The sequence below is a fragment of the Trachypithecus francoisi genome, unplaced genomic scaffold (genome assembly GCF_009764315.1).
Source record: "Trachypithecus francoisi isolate TF-2019V2 unplaced genomic scaffold, Tfra_2.0 Lachesis_group4, whole genome shotgun sequence".
In the NCBI taxonomy this organism is placed as follows: Eukaryota; Metazoa; Chordata; class Mammalia; order Primates; family Cercopithecidae; genus Trachypithecus; species Trachypithecus francoisi.
Window position 1 is genome coordinate 96,389,194 of NW_022681469.1, and position 20,876 is coordinate 96,410,069.

The 20,876-nt window shown below is 36.0% G+C and overlaps 1 protein-coding gene across 13 annotated transcripts in view; it reads left to right on the plus strand.

The window, feature by feature from the left end:
• MPP6 (membrane palmitoylated protein 6) overlaps positions 1 to 20,876 on the plus strand; it is a 111,034-nt gene that overhangs the window by 40,260 nt on the left and 49,898 nt on the right. For 5 of the 13 annotated variants that reach the window (XM_033192546.1, XM_033192540.1, XM_033192539.1 and 2 more), the window contains one exon: positions 10,319 to 10,437. The exons of 1 other annotated variant lie outside the window; for it this stretch is intronic. In XM_033192546.1, the coding sequence (XP_033048437.1) occupies positions 10,321 to 10,437 (117 nt within the window). In that variant the 5' untranslated portion in view covers positions 10,319 to 10,320. Of the gene's footprint in view, positions 1 to 6,443; positions 6,575 to 7,323; positions 7,483 to 10,315; positions 10,438 to 20,876 lie in introns of all 13 variants that reach the window. 7 more of the 13 variants (XM_033192535.1, XM_033192534.1, XM_033192538.1 and 4 more) reach the window with 3 other exon arrangements.

The following is a 20,876-nucleotide window of genomic DNA, read 5'->3' on the forward strand; positions in this document are numbered from 1 at the left end:
TGGACACTTTGATTCTGTATGTTGACTATTATGAATAGTGCTGCAGTAAACATGGGGGTGGTACAGATATCATTAATATACTGATTTCCTGTACTTTGAATAAATGCCCAGTAGTGGCATTACTGGATCATGTGGTAGTTCTGTTTGTGGATTTTAAGGGATCTCCCTACTGTCCTCCTTTGTGACTGTACTAGTTTACATTTCCACCAGTAGTATAAAAGAGTTCCCTTTTCTCCACATCCTAGGTTGAATTCATTCTTAGGGTTTTTTTTTTTTTTTTTTTTTTTTTTTTTAGTTATTATAAATATAATGGCTTTCTTGATTTTTAATATGTGGTGTTTGTGTAAAGAAATACTAATGATTTTTGTGTGTTGATTTTGTATTCTGAAAACTTACTGAATTTATCAGTTCTAAGAGTCTTTTTGGTAGAGTCTTTTAGGCTTTTCTATATTGTAAGATTATGTCATATGTAAACAGTAACAATTTGACTTCTCTCTTTCCAATTTGGATGCCCTTTATTTCTTTCTCTTTTCTGGCACTCTTGCTGGAATTACCAGTACTATGTTGAATAAGACTGGTGAGAGTGGATACTCTTGTCTTGTTCCAGTCCTTAGAGGGAAAGCCTTTCAGCTTTCAATGGGATATTATTAGCTGTGGATTTGCCATATATGGCCATTATTTTGTTAAGGTACATTTCTTCTCTATCTAATTTATTGAGTTTTTATCAGGAAGGAATGTTGAATTTTATGAAATGCTTTTTCTGCATCTATTGAGATGATTATGTGGTTTTTATTTTTCATTGTGTTCGTGTGTCACATTTACTGATTTGTGTGTATTGAACCATCGTTGCATCCCTGTAATCCCACTTGATCATGTTGTTTGATCTTTTTGACGTATTGTTGGATTTGGTTTGATGATAATGTTGAGGATTTTTGCATTTATGTTCAGTAGGGATACTGGTCTGTAGTTTTCTTTTTGTGTGATGTCCTTGTCTCGTATTGGTATCAAGGTTATTGTGGCCTTGTAGAATGAGTTTAGAAGAATTCCCTCCCCTTCAATTTTTGGAATAGTTTGAGAAGATAATTTAGTGGTGAAGTCATCCAGTCCTGGACTTTCCTTTGTTGGGAGAGTTTTTTTGTTAGTGATTCAGTTGTATTATACATTGTTGGTCTGTTCAGGTTTTCTGTTTCTTCTTGATTCAATCTTGATAGGTTTTATATGTCCAGGAATTTATTATCTATTTTTTCTAGATTTTCAAATGTATTGGCATATAGTTGTTCATAATAGTCTTCAATGATCCTTTGTATTTCTGTAATATCAGTTGTGACATGTTTTGTTTCTGATTTTATTTGGATTTGCTCTCTTTTTTCTTGTTGATTTTATTTTTTCAAAAAACCAACTTGTTTTGTGTACTTTGTATTATTTTAGTCTTTAATTTCTGCTCTGATCCTTATTTTCTTCCTTTTACTACCTTTGAGGTTGGTTTGTTCTTTGTTTTTCTAGTTTCTTCAGATGCATCATTAGGTTATTTGAAATCTTTCTCCTTTTTTTTTTTTTTTTGAGACGGAGTCTCGCTCTGTCACCCAGGCTGGAGCGCAGTGGCGCGATCTCTGCTCACTGCAAGCTCCACCGCCTCCCGGGTTCACGCCATTCTCCTGCCTCAGCCACCCGAGAAGCTGGGATTACAGGCGCCCACCACCACGCCCTGCTAACTTTTTTGTATTTTTTAGTAGAGACGGGGTTTCACCGCATTTGCCAGGATGGTCTCGATTTCCTGACCTCGTGATCCGCCTGCCTCGGCCTCCCAAAGTGCTGGGATTACAGACATGAGCCACCGCGCCTGGCCAATCTTTCTCCTTTTTTGATGCAGGAATTTACTGCTATAAACTAGTCTCTTACTACTGCTTTTGCTGTATCTCACAGGTTTTGGTATATTGTGTTTCTATTTTTGTTTCAAGGAATTTTTTAAGTTTCCTTTTAAATTTCTTTATTTACTCATTGGTCATTCAGGATCATGTGGTTGAAATTCCATGTTTTCTTATAGTTTTATATGTTTCTCTTGTTATTGGTTTCTAGTTTTATTTCATTGTGGTCAGATAAGATACTTGATATTATTTTGATTTAAAAAAAAATTTTGTGACTTTTGTGCCCTAACATATGGTCATAAATGTGGTTCGCAGTACTTCTCATTACTTATTTTTCTTTCCTTTGACATTGTACATTTGTCTTTATTTTTCCTAGAAAATGTTTCATGTGCTGATGAAAAAAATGTGTATTCTGCAGCTGTTGGGTGAAATGTTCTGTAAATGTCTGTTAGGTCTGTTTGGCCTATGGTGCAGTTTAAATCTGATACCTCGTTGATTTTCTGACTAGGTGATCTGTCCAATGCAGAGAGTGGGATGCTGAGGTTTCTAGCTGTTATTGTATTAGGGTCTATCTCTCATTTTAGATGTAATAATATCTGCTTTATATATCTGGTGCTCCAGGGTTGTGTGCATTTATAATTGTTTTAGCCTGTTGCTTAATTTACACTTTTACTACAATGTCCTTATTTGTCTCTTATCACAGCTTTTAAAGTCTGTTTTATCTGAAATGAAATAAGTGTAGCTATTTGCATGGAATATCTTTTTTCATCTCTTTGCTTTCCCTCTGTGTGTCTTCACAGTTGAAGTGAGTTTCTTGTAGGCAACATGTAGTTGACTCTTGTTTTTTTAAATACATTCAGCCAGTTTATTTTTTTTAATTGAGGAATCCAATACATTTACAGCTAAGGGTGGTGTTGATGCGTGAGGACTTACTCCTGTCATTTTGTTATTTTCTTTTCTCTTTAAAAAATATCCCTTGTTTCTTACATTCTCTTATTGTTTATTTTTGTGGATGAGTGGTTCTCTGTAGTGATGTTTTGATTTCCTCGTCTATGACTTGATACTTTTCTTTTGCTGTTTTTAGAACTCTTTGTCTTTGACTTTTGACAGTTTGAGTATAATGTGCCCCAGAGAGGACTGTTTGGATTTTTATCAATTCGAGGACTTTTGTGCTTCCTGGATCTGGATGTCCATTATCTCCCAAGACTTGGGAAGTTTTTTACATCTAGCTCATTAAATATTTCCTATGATGTTTCCCTTTTCTTCTTCTGGAACTCTCATAATGTGAATATTTGTTCACTTAATGGTGTTCCTTAAATTATTCTTTTTTTCTTTTTGTCTGCCTTAGTTATTTCAACAGACCTATCCTAAGTTCAGAAATTAATTATTCTGCCTGGTCTAGTCTTTTGTTGATGCTCTTCGTTGTATTTTCTTTTAATTTCATTCATTGAATTCTTCAGTTCTAAGATTTCTGTTTTCTAGTATCTCTCTCTTTGTTGAATTTCTCATTCAAATAATGAATCATTTTTCCTAATTTTGTTGAATCATGTATCTGTATTTTGTTTCTCACTGAGTTTCCTTAAGATTATTATTTTGAATTATTTTTCTGATATTTTGTATATTTCCTAATAATTGGGATCTGTTATTGGAGAATTACTGTATTCCTTTGGAAATGTCACGTTTCCTTGTATTTGCATGTTCGATGTAGCTCTACATTGATTTATTTCTACACATATGGTAGAAAAGTTGCCTTTTCCAGTTCTATGGAGGTGTTGAAAAAACTTGGAGTATTGGTTGCTGGGGTGCATTCACTTTGTTTTTAGGTAGACCCAGTAGTGCAGTCTCTGCAGATTCTTCAGCAGTAATCAATTTTAGTGATGTTTGTAAGTGTTTCAGTGGCCTAGGCTGCAAGAGTTTGTGGCGGCGATGGTGCAGCTCTGCCAGGGGTGGGCTCACTGGGCTGTTTCTCAGGTCAGGGGTGCATGAGTGAATAATGTGATGAGGCAACCAACTTAGTGTCTGGCTTGCTGGGATTATGGCCATGGGGCTGTTACTCTGGCTGGTGGCATGGGCACATGACTGCTTGGCTGGCTTGGAGACACAACACCTGGGTTGGAGCCACTGGGCTATTTCTCAAGTTCTGAGGGATGGTGTGTAGCCACTTGGCCAGTCTAGGGGCATGTCTGCCAGAGGAGAACCCACTAGTCTGTTGTTTAGGTTCTGGATTGAGTGCACAAACTGCTCAGTCAGTCTGTGGGCATGTTTGTTGAGTTCAGGCCTCCTGGAGTATCTTAGGGCCTAGGTGCCAATATGCAGCCAGTCCAAGGACATCTTCACCAGAGGCTAGCCTGCCAGGCTCTTTTTCAGGCTCAGGACATGGATGTGCAACCATCCAGCCACCATGGGGACATGTCAGCTGCTCAGTTGCTCAGGGACCTCTGCTGCTCAGGGGAGGGCATACAATGGTATGACTGGCTCAAGGGTGGGTTCTCCCTGAGTGTGTCCACCAGATTGTTTGGCCGGAAGTGCTGGCAGCAGGGATTGGTTTCCTTGCTCTGCAGGACCAGAGTCACAGCAGATCCTAGGCTCAGGCTCTATGCAGCTGGGGTTGTGGCATTCAGACACCTGTGTGGACGTAGTGGAATGAAAACATCTCCTAGGCTGGAAAAGTGGATGGTGTACTTCAGAAATGGTTCTGGTCTCAAGATGATGGGTGACATGCTGCAGCAGCTTGGCTCACAGGGAGTAAGTGGTGGGTGAGGAGTGCAGATCTTGTGCTCCCAGTCTAGGGGAATACAACTGTGTAAATTCACAGCAGCTCCCCAAACTGGGCTCAGGGCTTGCAAGGACTGTGGATTCTCTTGGTAAGGATTGCGTGTGTTTGCAGTGGGAGTGGAGGCTGCTGAGGTTCCTCTGATTACCTTCCTCCCCTACCCAAGCCCCCAACCCCGCAAGAAGTCCCTCCTGACTCTGGGCCATTCCACGTTTGGGGGATGGGATGGCAGAGGCAGGCTGCCTCCGCACTGGCCTTGTGGGCTTCCAATCATCACAGGTATCTCTCCACTTCCCTACTGTACTTCAGCACTCTCCCTTAAACACTACAGTCAAATCTTAGCTGTTTATTTATTGCCTTGGTCCTTTCTTGAAGTGGAGGAATGTGTACCAGACACTTATAGTCAGCCATCTTACTGACCTCACTCTTCGTGTCTTGTCTTTTCTTGATTAAACTAGCCAAGTATTTGTCTATTTTAATTGGTCATTCGAAAAAGCCAGCTATTTATTGACTTACTGATTGAATATATCTCTTTTGATTGAATGACTTTTGCTTTTCCTTTTATTAATTCATTTCTGGAGTTGATTACCTTGTAAATTTTGGTCTTTCATGATCCATGACAGTTTACTCATACTTTCCTGCTCTTCGCCCTTTTTTAGTGGGAGTATTCTTCAGCTTGATCTTTCTGCGTATCACAATTTAATCTTGTTTTTGTTTTTCCCTGTCTTTTTGTTTCCTGGTAATTCTGTTTCTCTGGAGGTTCATGCTTTTGTTTGTTGAATTTGGTTAGTCTAATGCATGCTGCTAGTTTTCATAAGTGATTGGTGATTCATGGTTTTATTCATTTGTAACTAAAGAGTCTAGATTAAATCTGTTAATTTTTCTCTAGCCCATATGAGAATCCCATTTATGGCCGGGCGCGGTGGCTCACGCCCATAATCCCAGCAGTTTGGGAGGCCGAGGCGAGCGGATCAGGAGGTCAGGAGATGGAGACCATGCTGGCTAACACGGTGAAACCCCGTCTCTACTAAAAATAGAAAAAAAAAAAAAGCTGGGTGTGGTGGCGGGCACCTGTAGTCCAGGAGAATGGCGTGAACCCAGGAAGTGGAGCTTGCGGTGAGCCGAGATCGCACCACTGCACTCCAGCCTGGGCGACAGTGCGAGACTCTCTCTCAACAACAAAAAAAGAATCCCATTTATGTGTTATTGAATCTAGGGTCTGATTAAAATATTTATCTCCGGCCGGGCACGGTGGCTCAAGCCTGTAATCCCAGCACTTTGGGAGGCCGAGGCGGGCGGATCACGAGGTCAGGAGATCGAGACCATCCTGGCGAACATGGTGAAACCCCGTCTCTACTAAAAATACAAAAAAATTAGCCGGGCGTGGTGGCAGGCACCTGTAGCCCCAGCTCCTGGGGAGGCTGAGGCAGGAGAATGACGTGAACCTGGGAGGTGGAGCTTGCAGTGAGCCGAGATTGTGCCACTGCACTCCAGCCTGGGTGACAGAGCGAGACTCCGTCTCAAAAAAAAAAAAAAGAAAAAAGAAAAAATTTATCTCCTATAGAGATTATTAAGGAGGAGTGGAACTTGTAGGTGACTTACCTGTTGAGTTTAGAGTCTTTCTTCCTGCAATCTCTAAGTAAATGGGGAAAACTTCCCTGTTTTTCTGGCTCCTGTCTTAACTTTGTAAGCCTCCCATTCCAGAGAGCCTGTTATTTTTATTAAGTATTTACATATGCTAGAGTTGTCTAGTGTTTATCGATATCTGAATAATCATTATAGATTTATGTTTTAATATTTTATAGGACTAAATCATTTTGCTACTTTAAAAAAATTCATGAAGGTACATTATTTGAAGTTTGAGGAAGAAAGGACTTTGGTAACAAAGGACAGCTATTTTAAGCAGAGAAACAGCAGGAGAGATTTCTGTAAGAAGGTACCAGCTCAGATTCCACTGTTCATAATTTTGGTGAGGGACTCTGCAGAATCACGTTTACTAAGTTGGGTTAGGCCCATCTCTCATTATTTGTTATAATTTTCTCACATGATTTTTCTTTATTGTTTCATATGCTTTTAGGATAATGTAGTTAAAAAGAACTATGTATTGTATTTTGACTATAAATCTACCAAATATACAAACTAATTTGAGAATGATTGACAGCATTATAATATTGGAGATTTCCAGGACAAGGGATGTTATCAAGTTTATCCATTTCTAGATTAAATTCTATATGATTAAGAATCAGTAACAACTTAGGAAGATCTTTAAAATAACCAAAGATCTATTTCACAATTTCTATCACTTTTCTACTGACTTAAACACCAATTAAAAAAAAAAAAAAAAGGCAAGCACCTCAAGAATCAATATAGAAGGTACATTTAAAAAACATCTTCAGTACAACTGGAGTTATGAACACTGACTAAACATTTGATAGCATTAAGGAATTACTGTTAATTTGTTAGGTATTGCTAATTTGATACTATTGCTAACAGTATTTAGGTTATGTTGTTTAAAAAGAGTACTGATCTTTGAGACATATACATTGAAATAGGATTTCTGGAATTTGCTTCAAAGTTATATAAGGTAGAAAGTATATAGGAGTATGAAACAAGATTGACCATGAGTTGCTAATTGTTGGAGCTGATCATTGTGTGGTTTATTATGTTATTCTGTTTTCTTCATAGATGTTTGAAGTTTTCCATAATAAAAGTTAAAAATAAAGACAAATGTGCAATATCAAAAGGAAGAAAAATAAGTAATGAGAAGTACTGCTAACCACATTTATAGCCACAAGACCAAAGTACTTTTAAAATTTGATTCTATTGTTCCCTGCCCACTTAAAGGTAACCTGTTGACCTTAAGCAAAATTACAAAGTAGGTGTAGTTTATATTCTTTATTTCTTATGTCATCTTTCTTCATCTTAGTCCAATACTTGTTTTCCTTCTCCTTTGTCAAGTGCACATTGTCCTCTTGTTCACCTCTACCTTCAAAAATTGTCAGTAATCCATGAAACCCCCATAGATGAACCTGTCCAAGTTAACATACAAGAGAAGAATGCTTTGTGAGGGAGATCAGGGATAGAAGACAGGAAGTAGGTCTGATAGAGTATTAGAAAAAGATTTGAACATTTAGAAAAATACTGGTAAAAATGTGAGAAGCTTGTTGGAACATTTGGAAAAAACAAGAGTTTCATATGAAAAACACTATTGATTTTATTTTTAAAAATTGAGAATCTGAAGATAGAGAAGGTAAAAGCTGAAACCTCTAGTATTCTAACAGAAAATAGATAATGTCCAAAATGAGTCGATCACAAAGTAGCAATATTAGCATATTATCCAGAAAGAAGAGAAACTACGAACAGATCTGATTAGAAGGAACAATTAAGTTCCTAGTAATTACTTCTGGGAGTAGGATAAGTTGGGAGAAGGGTAAGTAGCATGGAACAGAAAACTGTATTTGTAAGCCATTTAGTAGTACAATCTGACGTTTAACAATGTATTTTATTTTAATAAAAATAAAAGTTAATATTAAAAACGGCTTCTGTATTTATTGTTGATTTATTCTAAGAAACATCAACAAGAGATAAAACTAATAAAATTAAGATTATAATAGGAGGGGTCTAGCATCACTCTCTTACGTGTATATATGTTGTCCCAGCATCAGTTGTTGAAAAGACTGTTTTTTTTTTTTTTTTTTTTTTTGAGACGGAGTCTTGCTCTTTTGCCCGGCTGGAGTGCAGTGGCTGGATCTCAGCTCACTGCAAGCTCCGCCTCCCGGGTTTACGCCATTCTCCTGCCTCAGCCTCCGGAGTAGCTGGGACTACAGGCGCCCGCCACCTCGCCCGGCTAGTTTTTTGTATTTTTAGTAGAGACGGGGTTTCACCGTGTTAGCCAGGATGGTCTCGATCTCCTGACCTCGTGATCCGCCCGTCTCGGCCTCCCAAAGTGCTGGGATTACAGGCTTGATGTTTTTTCTTTATTGCATTGTCTTGGCACATTGTCAGAATCAATTGACCATAAATTTATGGATTTGTTTCTAGCCTCTTGTTTAGTTGTGTGTCTGTCTATATGCTAGTTCCACGCAGTCTTGATTACTGTAGCTTTTTAGTAAGTTTTGAAATTGAGAAGTGTGGGGTCTCCAACTTTGTTGTTCTTTTTGAAGACTCTTTTGGGTATTCTGGGTTTTTTCGAGTTTCCATATGAATGGAATGAGCTTGTCAATTTCTAAAAAAAAAAGAAAAGGCAGTTGAGATTTTGATAGGGAGTATATTAAACCTGTAGGTTAATTTGGAAACTGTTGCCATTTTAATAATAAGTCCTCTGATCCATGAACATGGGATGCCATTCCCTTTATTTAGGTCTTCTTTCAATGATGTTTTATAGTTTCATTGTACAAATTTTGTACTACTTCTGTTATATCTATTTCTCAGTATTTTATTGTTTTTGATGCTACTATAAAAGGAATGGTTTTCTTAATTTCATTTTTGGATGGTTTGTCACTAGTGTATAGAAATACACTATATGTAACAACATATTGATTGTTTTGTGTTAATCTTGTATACCGAAACCTTGGTGAACGCACTTATTAATGATAATAAATTTTTGTATATTAGGATTTTCCATATACAAAATAATATGATCTGCAAATATAAATTGTTTTACTTATTGCTTTCCAGTCTGAATGCCTTTTCTTTATTTTCTTTTTCTTTTCTTTTTTTGCTTAACAGCCCTGTCTAGAACCTCCAATACAAAGTTGAATAAAAGTGCCAAAAGTGTACAGCCTTATTTTATTCCTTATTAGGAGTAAAAGCACCATTAAGTATGATGCTAGCTGTGGGTTTTTCATAGAGAAGCCTTTTATCAGAGTGAAGAATTTCCCTTCTATTTTTAGTTTGGTGAATGTTTTTATTATGAAAGGGTTTTGGGTTTTGTCTAATGATTTTCTTTGTCTGAAATGTCATTTGGTTTTGTTCTTTGTTCTATTAATAGAGTATATTGATTGAGTTTTTATATGTTGAACCACTCTTGCATTTCTGGGATAAAATGAACTTGGCCATTATGTACAGTTGTTTGTATATGTCACTGGATTCAGTTTGCCAGTATTTTGTTTAAGATTTTTGCATTTGTATTTCTAGGAGAGATTGGCGGTAATTTTTTTGTGTGTGATGTTGTTGGGTTTAGTATCAGGGTAATTGGTCTCATAGAATGAGTTGAAAGGTGTTTCTTTTTCTTCTCTTTTTTTTTTTTTTGAAGGAGTTTGTGAAGTATTGGTTTTAATTCTTTTTTAATTAATTGATAGAATTCAGCGAAGGCTGGTTCTGAGCTTGCAGGAAGTTTCTGATTCCTAAATTAGACTTTTTCCTTCTTATAAGTCTATTTGAATTTTCTATTTTTTTCTCGAGTAGCGTTTTTAAATTTGAAAAATATAAAGCAAGTGCAAAGTTGTAGGTGTGTATAAGGTAGTCTGATAAAGTCCAAATTGCATATAAAAATCTATCCTGCTTTTAATTCCTGGGAAGTCAATTTGAAACTCATACTGTTTAACAGTTTCATTTTTTAAAATATTATTTTTCAAAAGAGTATTCTTAATGTCTATTTGCATTATTAAAATAATTTTACTTCACAACGGCTTGAAATTTACATTTTTTGTTGTTTTTTATGTTACTTTTATCTCAGCAGCAATGCAGCAAGTCTTGGAAAACCTTACAGAGCTGCCCTCATCTACTGGAGCAGAAGAAATAGACCTAATTTTCCTCAAGGGAATTATGGAGAATCCTATTGTAAAATCACTTGCTAAGGTATATAGATTTATTCTTAAGATTACTGAATTATTTTGGACATAGTTTTTACAGAGATATTTTCAGATATTACTGTTTTAGAAGTTGATTGATATACATTAGGTTTAGTTAGCAAATAAAAGCACTTAGCACATAATGAATTCTTAGTATATGCAAAAATTAGGCCACTTTTCTCTTTTCTATTCTGACTTTAAATGCAGGATGAAATGACTCTTAGTTTTGCCATAATGCCTTTAAGGTTTAGAGAAATCATACCTGCACAGTTGTGTTTTAACAGGACCTGTGAAAAAGATCCTGATCTTATTTCCATTTTCAACAATGGCAAGGTAACTGATTTTCTTTTTTTACATTACACCGTGTACCTACTTTTCATTTAAGTTATTGACTTCCTTTATCTAGTGCTGTTTTGAAATTTTGTTATTTGTTGCATAAGCCTGATATTTTAAGCCTGTTCCCCTAGTCAACTATGGAGTAATCTCTTTAACTCATTGATAAATATACTTTACAAGCATTTTTATTAAATAATTATTATATACTAAAGCTTAATGTATTATCTGTTTTACAAACCTGCTATACACTTCTTTAGAGTCCCCCCAAATGACTCTTGCTTTCAAGAATCTATGCCACATGCCTTCTTTGACCTTTTCTTCGTAGAGCCATCTTGTTCCTTTTAGTTTTGCACTACGAGAATGTTGATTTCACTCTCTTCTGTGATTTTTTCTTAGTCACAGTTTATTATTTGTTTTCTTCCAAGATCTCTGAAAAATACCTTTTACCAGGTTTTCTACTAGTGAGAGTGAGTTAATGATGCAGATTCTTTTTTTTTTTTTTTTTTTTTTTTGAGAGGAAGTCTCACTTTGTCGCCCAGGCTGGAGTGCACTGGCACAATCTCGGCTTACTGAAACCTCTGCCTTCTGAGTTCAAGTGATTCTTCTGCCTCAGCCTCCCAAGTAGCTGGGACTACAGGCATGTGCCACCACTCCTGGCTATTTTTGTATTTTTAGCAGGGGAGGGGTTTCACCCTGTTGGCCAGGCTGGTCTCGAACTCCTGACCTCAAATGAGCCACCAGGCCCGGACAATGATACAGATTCTTCATTTTACTTACATATTTACTCATGCTAAAATCACATGGTATAAAAGGTCCTTAAGCAGAAACGAATCCTCTTGCAGATCATCCAACTGGAATTTTTATTTTAGTCATTTTTTACTATATTTTCCAATGTTCATTAGATATTTTTATATTTTAATAATAATATACAGGGTATTATTTCAGATTCAAACTTGTCATAAACATTAATTCCTGCTGTGTTAAAGTAATAGCTCCAGGGTCTGTTGAAATTAGTAGGAACTGTTTAAGTTTATGTTAAGTAGTTTACCTGGGTTCTTATTGTACTTTTAAAATAGTTTTTTACTCTTTTCTTGATGTTATTCTGTTGATTGTCAGTTTATTGTCCATGTATCTGTTACACTGTTATGTCCATGTTTGTTTGATCTATAGCTTTTGATCTATAAATTTAAAAACTATATAATAAGGCACTTATAACATGCTTACAGTTTACAGAGGTCTTTAAAATACACTGTTTTGTCTTAACAACTTTATGAATTTAAAATATACTGTTTTATCTTTCAACAGCTTTTGAATCGAAAAGTAAGACTCAGAGTAAATAAGTGTTGTATCTAAGGTCTCTCTGCTAGCAAATGACAGATGAGGTTTTAGGCCATGTGTTCTATCGTCAAATTCTGTATTATAACTGCTACAACACAGGGTAATGGGGTATGTGTGTGTATGTGTATACTTATCTTAAAAACTGGTGTGAGTAAAAATTTGCTGGTTTTGTGCCATTAATGTTGGCATTTCAGAGGATCATCTTGTTCATTATTCTTAACAGTTGCAATGGTTGGATGACTTTTGAGCAGGTAAGGTGCTACTGTACTCTTTTGAGGATAAAAATGAAATAAAGCAAAGAATTACCCAATAATATGCAACATGCAAGCAGACTCTTAATAAGGAAAAACAATGGTAGTTCAATATTCCTATAATATAGGTTAAAAAGAATCCCAGAAATAGGGGAGGAATTCCGCTTCCAAGAAATAAATAGTAAGTCACAGCAGGTTAGCACTCTCAGTTAACAAGTAAAGGGATAAAAGAGGCACACATTGCTAGATATACAGAGAGGCAGGAATATCTGGCCACTAATCATGAGAAAAACAACAGAGGCAGTCCCAAAAATGGTTCTTTTATTAGCATTTATACACAAGGATTTGAAAATAACTTATTAATGTATTTTTAATAGAAGAAAAGGGAGAAAAGGCATGTAAAATAGTATTAGAAAATCAATAAAAAATAATCAAATGAACAATTTAGGATCAGGAATACAGTATCTGAAATTAGTTCACTGATAGAAGACTAGACACAACAGAAGAGGGAATAAGTGAGTTTAAAGATAGGTTATTAGAAAATATTCAAACAAAAGCTAATAGAAAAGGAAGAATGAAAAAAGGTAACAGAATATGTGAAATATACTGAAAATGTTTAATATATATGTAGTTTGTAATTCCAGAAAGAAAGGAGAGAGGGAAGAAGAAATAGGCAAACCCTATACTTTTGCATTTTACTTTATTCCCCTGTGGAGATACTGCCTTTTTAATAAATAATCAGCTAATGGGCAAAATAACCAGCTAGCACTATAATGACGGGATCAGATTTACACATAACAATATTAACCTTAGATGTAAATGGCTAAATATCCCAATTAAAAGACATAGACCAGCAAATTGGATAAAGAATTAAGAACCACCAGTCCGCTGTATTCAGGAGACACATCTCATGTGCAGTGACACACATAGGCTCAAAATAAAGGGATGGAGGAAGATTTACCATACAAATGTAAAGCAAAAAAAAGCAGGTATTGCAATCCCAATCTCTGATAAAACAGACGTTAAATCAACAAAGATCAAAAAAGACAAAGAAGGGCATTACATAATGGTAAAGGGATCAATGCAACAAGAAGAGCTAACTATCCTAAATATATATGCAGCCAATACAGGAGTACCCAGATTCATAAAGCAAGTTCTTAGAGACCTACAGAAACTTAGACTCCCACACAATGATAATGGGAGACTTTTACACTCCACCGTCAATATTAGACAGATCAACAAGACAGAAAATTAACAAGGATATTCAGGACTTGAACTCAGCTTTGGACCAAGTGGACCTAATAGACATCTACAGAACTCTCCACCCCAAATCAACAGAATATACGTTCTTCTCAGCATTGCATAGCACTTATTCTAAAATCAACCACATAATTGGAAGTAAAACACTCCTCAGCAAATGCAAAAGAACGGAAATCATAACAAAAGAGTCTCTCAGACCACGGAGCAATCAAATTAGAACTCAGGATTGAGAAACTCAAAATCATACAACTACATGGAAATTGAACAACCTACTCCTAAATGACTACTGAGTAAATAAGAAAATTAAGGCAGAAATAAATAAGTTCTTTGAAACCAATGAGAACAAAGACACAGTGTACCAGAATCTCTGGGACACAGCTAAAGCAGTGTTTGGAGGGAAATTCATAGCACTAAATACCCACAGGAGAAAGCAGGAAAGATGTAAAATCAACACCCTCCAATTTTGCAAGAAGTTTTGCTTGGATAAAATGCTCTCAAACAACATTACATGCTATGGAGAAATCTTTCATGAAAGGAGAGTCCATCAGTGTGGCAAACCTTATTATTGTCTTATTTTAAGAAATTGCCACAGCCACCCAAGCCTTCAGCAACCACTACCTTGATCGGTCGGCAGCCATCAGCATCAAGGCACGACCTTATGCTAGCAAAAAGATTTCGACTTTCTGAAGGCTCCGATCATTAGCATTTTAACCTTTCAAGTATTTTTAAATTAAGATATGTACATCATCTTTTAGACATATTGCAGTTGCACACTTAATAGACCGCCTTGTCATGTAAACATAATTTTTATATGCACAGGGAAACAAAAAAAAGTTGTGTGACTGACTTTGTTGCAGTATTTGCTTTGTTGTGGTTATCTGGAACAGAACCTGCAGTATCTCTGAGCTATGCCTATACTGCTAGTAGAATGTTGAAACCTTCGACTATAATAGTAGATTAACCTATCTCTTTTTGCAGTTCTGTCATTTTACCTCCCATGTTTTAATGCTCTTTTGTTAAACACACATTCACTAAGATTGTTATATCATCTCAGAAAATTAACTCTTATCATTATGTAATTCCTCTCTTTGTTCCCAATATTTTTCTTGCTCTGAAGTCTGCCCTGTCTGAAATTAATATAGCTACTCCAGTTTTCTTTTAGTTAATGTTAGCATGATATGTCTTTCTCCATACCTTTAGTTTTAATCTCGCTGTATCTTTGTATTTAAAGTAAGTTTCTGGTAGAAAACATATAATTCCATCTTTTTTTATTCACTCTGACAGTCTGGTTTTTTTGTTTTTGTTTTTGTTTTTGTTTTTTTTTAGACGGAGTCTCACTCTGTTGCCAGGCTTGAGAATGCAGTGGCGCCATCTTGGCTCACTACAACCTCAGACTCCCTGGTTCAAGCAATTCTCCTGCCTCAGCCTCCCAAGTAGCTGGGATTACAGGCACGCCCAGCTAATTTTTGTATTTTTAGTAGTGATGGGTTTCACCACGTTGGCCAGAGTGGTCTCGATATCTTGCCCTTGTGATCCGCCCACCTCAGCCTCCCGAAATGCTGGGATTAAGGCGCGAGCCACCGCACCCAGCTGACAGTCTCTTTTAAGTGCTGTAGATCATTGATGTTTACATGTTTATTGATGTAATTTGATTAATATCTTTCATACTATTACTGTTTTGTATTTGTTGCCTGCTTGCCTGCCTGCCTTCCTTTTTTCCTTGTGTCTCTCACTCATTTTGTGTTTTCTGTTTTAACTAAACATTGTATGTGATTTCAACTTTTTCTCCTCTCTTAGCATATTAATTAGACTTTTAAAAAAACCTTTTAGCAGTTCTTGATTTCGAAGACGTTTGCAGTCTAATGTACTTTCAAATAACACCATACCACTTCATGGGTAGTGCAACTACCTTATAAATAACAGTGTTTCCAGTTTCTCTCTCCTGTCCCATATAATATTGCTGTCATTCATTTCATTTACTCATAAGCTATAATAATCAAATACCTTGTTGTGAATAAAACTATTATCTATTAAATCAATTAGGAATAAGAAAAGTAAAATATTTTATTTTACCTTTTTTTCCTCTCTCTCTAGCACTCTTCTTTATATAGACCCAAGTTTTGCACTTACATCATTTTCCTTCTTTCTGATGAATGCCTTTTAACATTCCTTGCAAGACAGGTATACTAGTAACAAATATTCTCAATTTTTGTTTGAAAAAGTCCTTTTTGTTCTGTCTTGTTTTGTTTTTTACTTTTGAATGATAACTTTACTGGATAGATAATTCCAGGTTGGTGGAGTTTTTTTTTTTTTTTTCTTTCAACATTTTAAAGATTTCACTCTATTCTCTGCATGTTTCCTGAAGAGTTCAATATAATTCTTATGCTGGCTTCTCTACGGGTAAGGTTCCCCCCAACACCTGTTCTTTCAATATTTTGTTTTGAATTTTCTGCAGTTTGAGTATTATACACCTACACTTAGAATTCTGGGTTTTTATCTTGCACAATGTTCTGTGAGCCTCCTGGATCTGTGGTTTGGTGTCCATCATTAATTTAGGAAAATTCTCAGTTTCAGATTTTGTAACATTTTGGATTTTAGATTTTTGGATTAGAGATACTCAACCTATATTATGAATAGTTCTGCCATAAATATTGTTGGACACACTTTTATGTAGACATAGTTTTTATTTCTCCTGGGTTTATAACTAGGTAACTGTCTCATTGAGGAACTGCCGGACTGTTATCTATAGTAGCTGTACCATTTTTTAATTCCCACCAGGAGTGTACAAGAATTCTAATATCTCTGTATCATCTTCAACACTTGTTATTTGATTTTTTGGTTCTTAATTGTCCTAGTGGGTATGAAGTGGTATTTTATTAGGTTTTGATATGTGTTTCCCTGGAGACTTAATAATGTTGAGCATCTTTTCATGTGCTTATTGACCATTTGTACATATTTTTTGGAGAAATATCTATTTAGATTCTTTGCCCATTTTTAAATTGAGTCATATTTATTATTATGAAGTTATAAGAGTCTTTTATGTATTCTAGGTACAAGTCTTTTATCAGATATATGATTTGCAAATATTTCTCCCATTATATAGATTGTCTTTTTACTTTTCATCATAGTGCCTTTTGAAGCACAGAAGTAGTTTTTTTTTTTTTTGAAATGGAGTCTCGCTCTGTCGCCTAGGCTATAGTGTAGTGGCACGATATTGGCCCACTGCAAACTCTGCCTCCCAGGTTCATGCCATTCTCCTGCCTCAGCCTCCTGAGTAGCTGGGACTACAGGCACCCGCCACCATGCCCTGCTAATTTTTTGTATTTTTAGTAGAGATAGGGTTTCACCATGTTAGCCAGGATGGTCTCGATCTCCTGACCTCGTGATCCATCCACCTCGGCCTTCCAAAATGCTGGGATTACAGTTGTGAGCCACCATGCCCGGGCAAAGCACAGAAGCTTTTAATTTGATGAAGTCCAAGTTGTCTTTTTGTCTTTTGTTGCCTTGTGATTTTGGTCTCGTATATAAGAATCCTTTGCTAAATCCATGGTCATGAAGATTTACCCATGTTTCGCAAGAGTTTTATAGTTTTAGCTCTTACATTTAGGTGTTGGATCTATTTTAAGTTAGTTTTTTGTATATGATATGTTAGGCACCAACTTCTGTCTTTTACATGTGCATCTCTAGTCCATTTGTTGAAGAGACTATCCTTTCAAATGGTGTTTCAGCACCATTTGTTGAAAGGAATATTTTTCCCCATTGAGTGGTTGTGGGCACCTTTGTCTAACATGCAACAGTTGGCCACTGACATTTTTTTTTTTTTTTACTTCCAGTTCTATTGCATTGATCTATTGACCTTTCCTTGTGTCAACATCATGTTTTGATAACTTGTGTAGTATACGTTTTGAAATCAGGAAATGTAAGTGCTCCTACTTTGTTCTTTTTCAGGATTGTTTTCACTGTTCTGGATCCCTCTGCAACTCTGTAAGAATTTTAGAATCAGTTTGTCCATTTCTATAAACATGTCACTGAGGATTCCAGTAGGCCTTGCATTGAATCCATAGTTCATTCTGGGGAGTATTGCCATCTTAACAGTGATAAGTCTTCTAATCCATGAACATTTATTTAAATCTTTAATTTCTTTCAACAATGTTTTGTAATTTTCAGAGTGTAAGTCTTGCACTTATTTTGTTAATTATACTCCTAGGTATTTATTCTTTTGAATGCGGTTATGAATGGACTTGTTTTTTAAATTTCATTTTCAGATTTTTCATTGCTAGTGTATAGAAATATAATTGAGTTTTGTAATTTGATCTTATATATCTTGCAACCTTGCTGAACTTAATTTTTATTCAAATAGTCTTTTAGTGAATTCCTTCGGATTTTCTAAATACAAGGTCATGTCATCTGAATATAGACAGTTTTATTTCTTTTCAACCTGAATGACTCTTTTATTTTTCTTGCCTAATTGTCCTGGCTGTAACCTCCAGTATAGATGTTAAATAGAAGTGATGAGAGTGGACATCTTTGTCTTGTTTCTGCTCTTAAGGGGAAGTACCTAATCTTTCACTAGTAAATATAATGGAAGCTGTGGGTTTATACTGCTATCCTAAACCTTGACTTTTTACATAAAATTTTGTATCAGTACCTGTGTAACAACTTTATTATTTGTAAATGTGACATAGTATTTTATTGTATGGATATGTCAGGTCTTTTGAGTCAGCCTTCTGATATTTAGATGGCCTTTTTCTTACAAGTTATGCTGTAATGTGTAATCTTACTACATGTTATTTTGTACATACACACACACACACCCACCCCTGTTTATGATAGATCTGAAAAGAATCAGTGTAAGGCTGGGCATGGTGGCTCACACCTGTAATCCTAGCACTTTGGGAGGCTGAGGTGGGTGGATCTCCTGAGGTCAGGAGTTCGAGTCCAGGCTGACCAACATGGAGAAACCCCGTCTCTACTAAAGATACAAAAATTAGCCAAGCGTGGTGGCGCATGCCTGTAATCCCAGCTACTCGGGAGGCTGAGGCAGGAGAATCACTTGAACCCAGGAGGCAAAGATTGCAGTGAGCCGCGATTGTGCCATTGCACTCCAGCCTGGGCAACAAGAGCGAAACTCCATCTCAAAAAAAAAAAAAATCACTGTAATTTTGGTGGATATGGTCAATTTGCTTACCAGTGTATGTTCCCACTAGAAAAAATATGTCAAAATGTCTGTCTTCTCCCACATTCTCACTAATCAGAATTTTTATCTCTGCCAATCTGATAAAGAGAAAAGGTATTTCATTATAGTTTTAGTTTGCACTTCTCTTATGAGTGAAGTTGTGTGTCTTTTCATATGTTTGAGATATTTGATACACAGTAGGTGACTATTGCAAATAACAGTGTAATACCTATTTCAAGATAGCTAGAAGAGAAGATTTTGAATGTTGTCATCCCCAAAAAAAATATTTAAAATAATGGATATGGTAATTACCCCATTTGATCATTATACTATGTATATACATGTATTGAAACATCACATTATACACCATAAATATGTACAATATGTGTCAATTAGAAATATAAAATTAAATTTTTTTTTTTTTTTTTTTTTTTTGAGACGGAGTCTCACTCTGTCGCCGGGGCTGGAGTGCAGTGGCCGAATCTCAGCTCACTGCAAGCTCCGCCTCCCGGGTTTACGCCATTCTCCTGCCTCAGCCTCCCGAGTAGCTGGGACTACAGGCGCCCGCCACCTCGCCCGGCTAGTTTTTTGTATTTTTTAGTAGAGACGGGGTTTCACAGTGTTAGCCAGGATGGTCTGGATCTCCTGACCTCGTGATCCGCCCGTCTCGGCCTCCCAAAGTGCTGGGATTACAGGCTTGAGCCACCGCGCCTGGCCTAAAATTAAATTTTTAAAGACAGGTTCCTGAATTTTTCTTTCTGTGAATTTTTTGCTCAAACTCTTCACCCAGTTCTCTTAATGAGTCATTGATCCTTTTCTTACTGATTTGTAGAAGTCCTTCATAAGTAGTGACATTAGCTTTCTGTCTTGAATATGATTTGTGTTTTGACATTAGTTTGTCATTTGTATTTTGACTTTGTCGATTTTTGATGAGAAATTTATGCTGTTCATGAAGTTAATTTTATTGGGCCTTTTTTGAAATAATGTATGTATCTTTCAGATTTTGTGTTATAGTTAGAAAGATCTTTCCCACTCAGAGGTTATAAAAAGGTTATTTTGTATTTCCTCTGAATACTATTAAAGCCAAGCTTTTAAAATGTTCTTTTTTCTTTTAAAAATTTAACAGATTCCCTTTTCTAGTTGTTTGACATGTGTGGTTCTCCTAATTCTACAGATGTATCTAAGAGAAACTCAACAGTGCTATTTAGAAGTTTCCTGAGTACCTTGATATGTAACTTAGCTAATCTCTGAGTTTGTATTTTGGTTAACTAGGTGATTTCTGGTATATTCTTTACTCACTAGAGAATTCCATTCTGATTTACTTATACTTACTCTTTTTTTTTCCAGAGCAACAGAGCTCATTCTTTTTGATATAATGTATGCAGAAACAAAATAGAAATTGAGTTCTCCATTCTCTCTGTCCCATTTCTACTCTCTGCTCAAAAATTCTTCTTTATTTTTGAATATTTGTGGACCTACGTTGATCTTGAGTTTTAGGTCTCTAGAATAAAAGAAGAGGGTGGTGCTTGATCACAGCCAAACTTATTTCCCATTTACTTAGGTTTTTCAAGATATCATAAGTAACTACTACATACATAGCTCTTTTCTCAAAATATAGAAACAAAATTTATGTTATTGCCCTTGTGTTTTGGAAAGACCAGTTTTCTACACATAATAATAATAATATGATTATTATTTCAAAATGATATTTGTCACTTTAGATATAGCCCACAACTTTTGTTTGCAAGCATGGTTGGATTGTCCTTGAGTGAAATGCCCAGAAGTTCTGAAAGAACATTTTCTTCTCTGAAGTTCATTTCTCAAAGGTGCAATGGTGAATAAAATCCTCAGAACAGGATATTTAAGAAGGCTAGGCCATATTTGTATCAGCTGCAGATATTCAATGCCAGTCATAGAATGTTCTTCCAACCACTTGTGGCAAGTGAAATATATTTTTATTGAGTTAAGCTAGTGTTGCAATAGTGGTCTTTAATTAAAAAAAAAAGGAAACAAGATGTATTTATTTAAATAGCATATGGCTCACTTGCTCCTCTGATTATTTTTTGTGTTTTCTTTGTCTTTTTT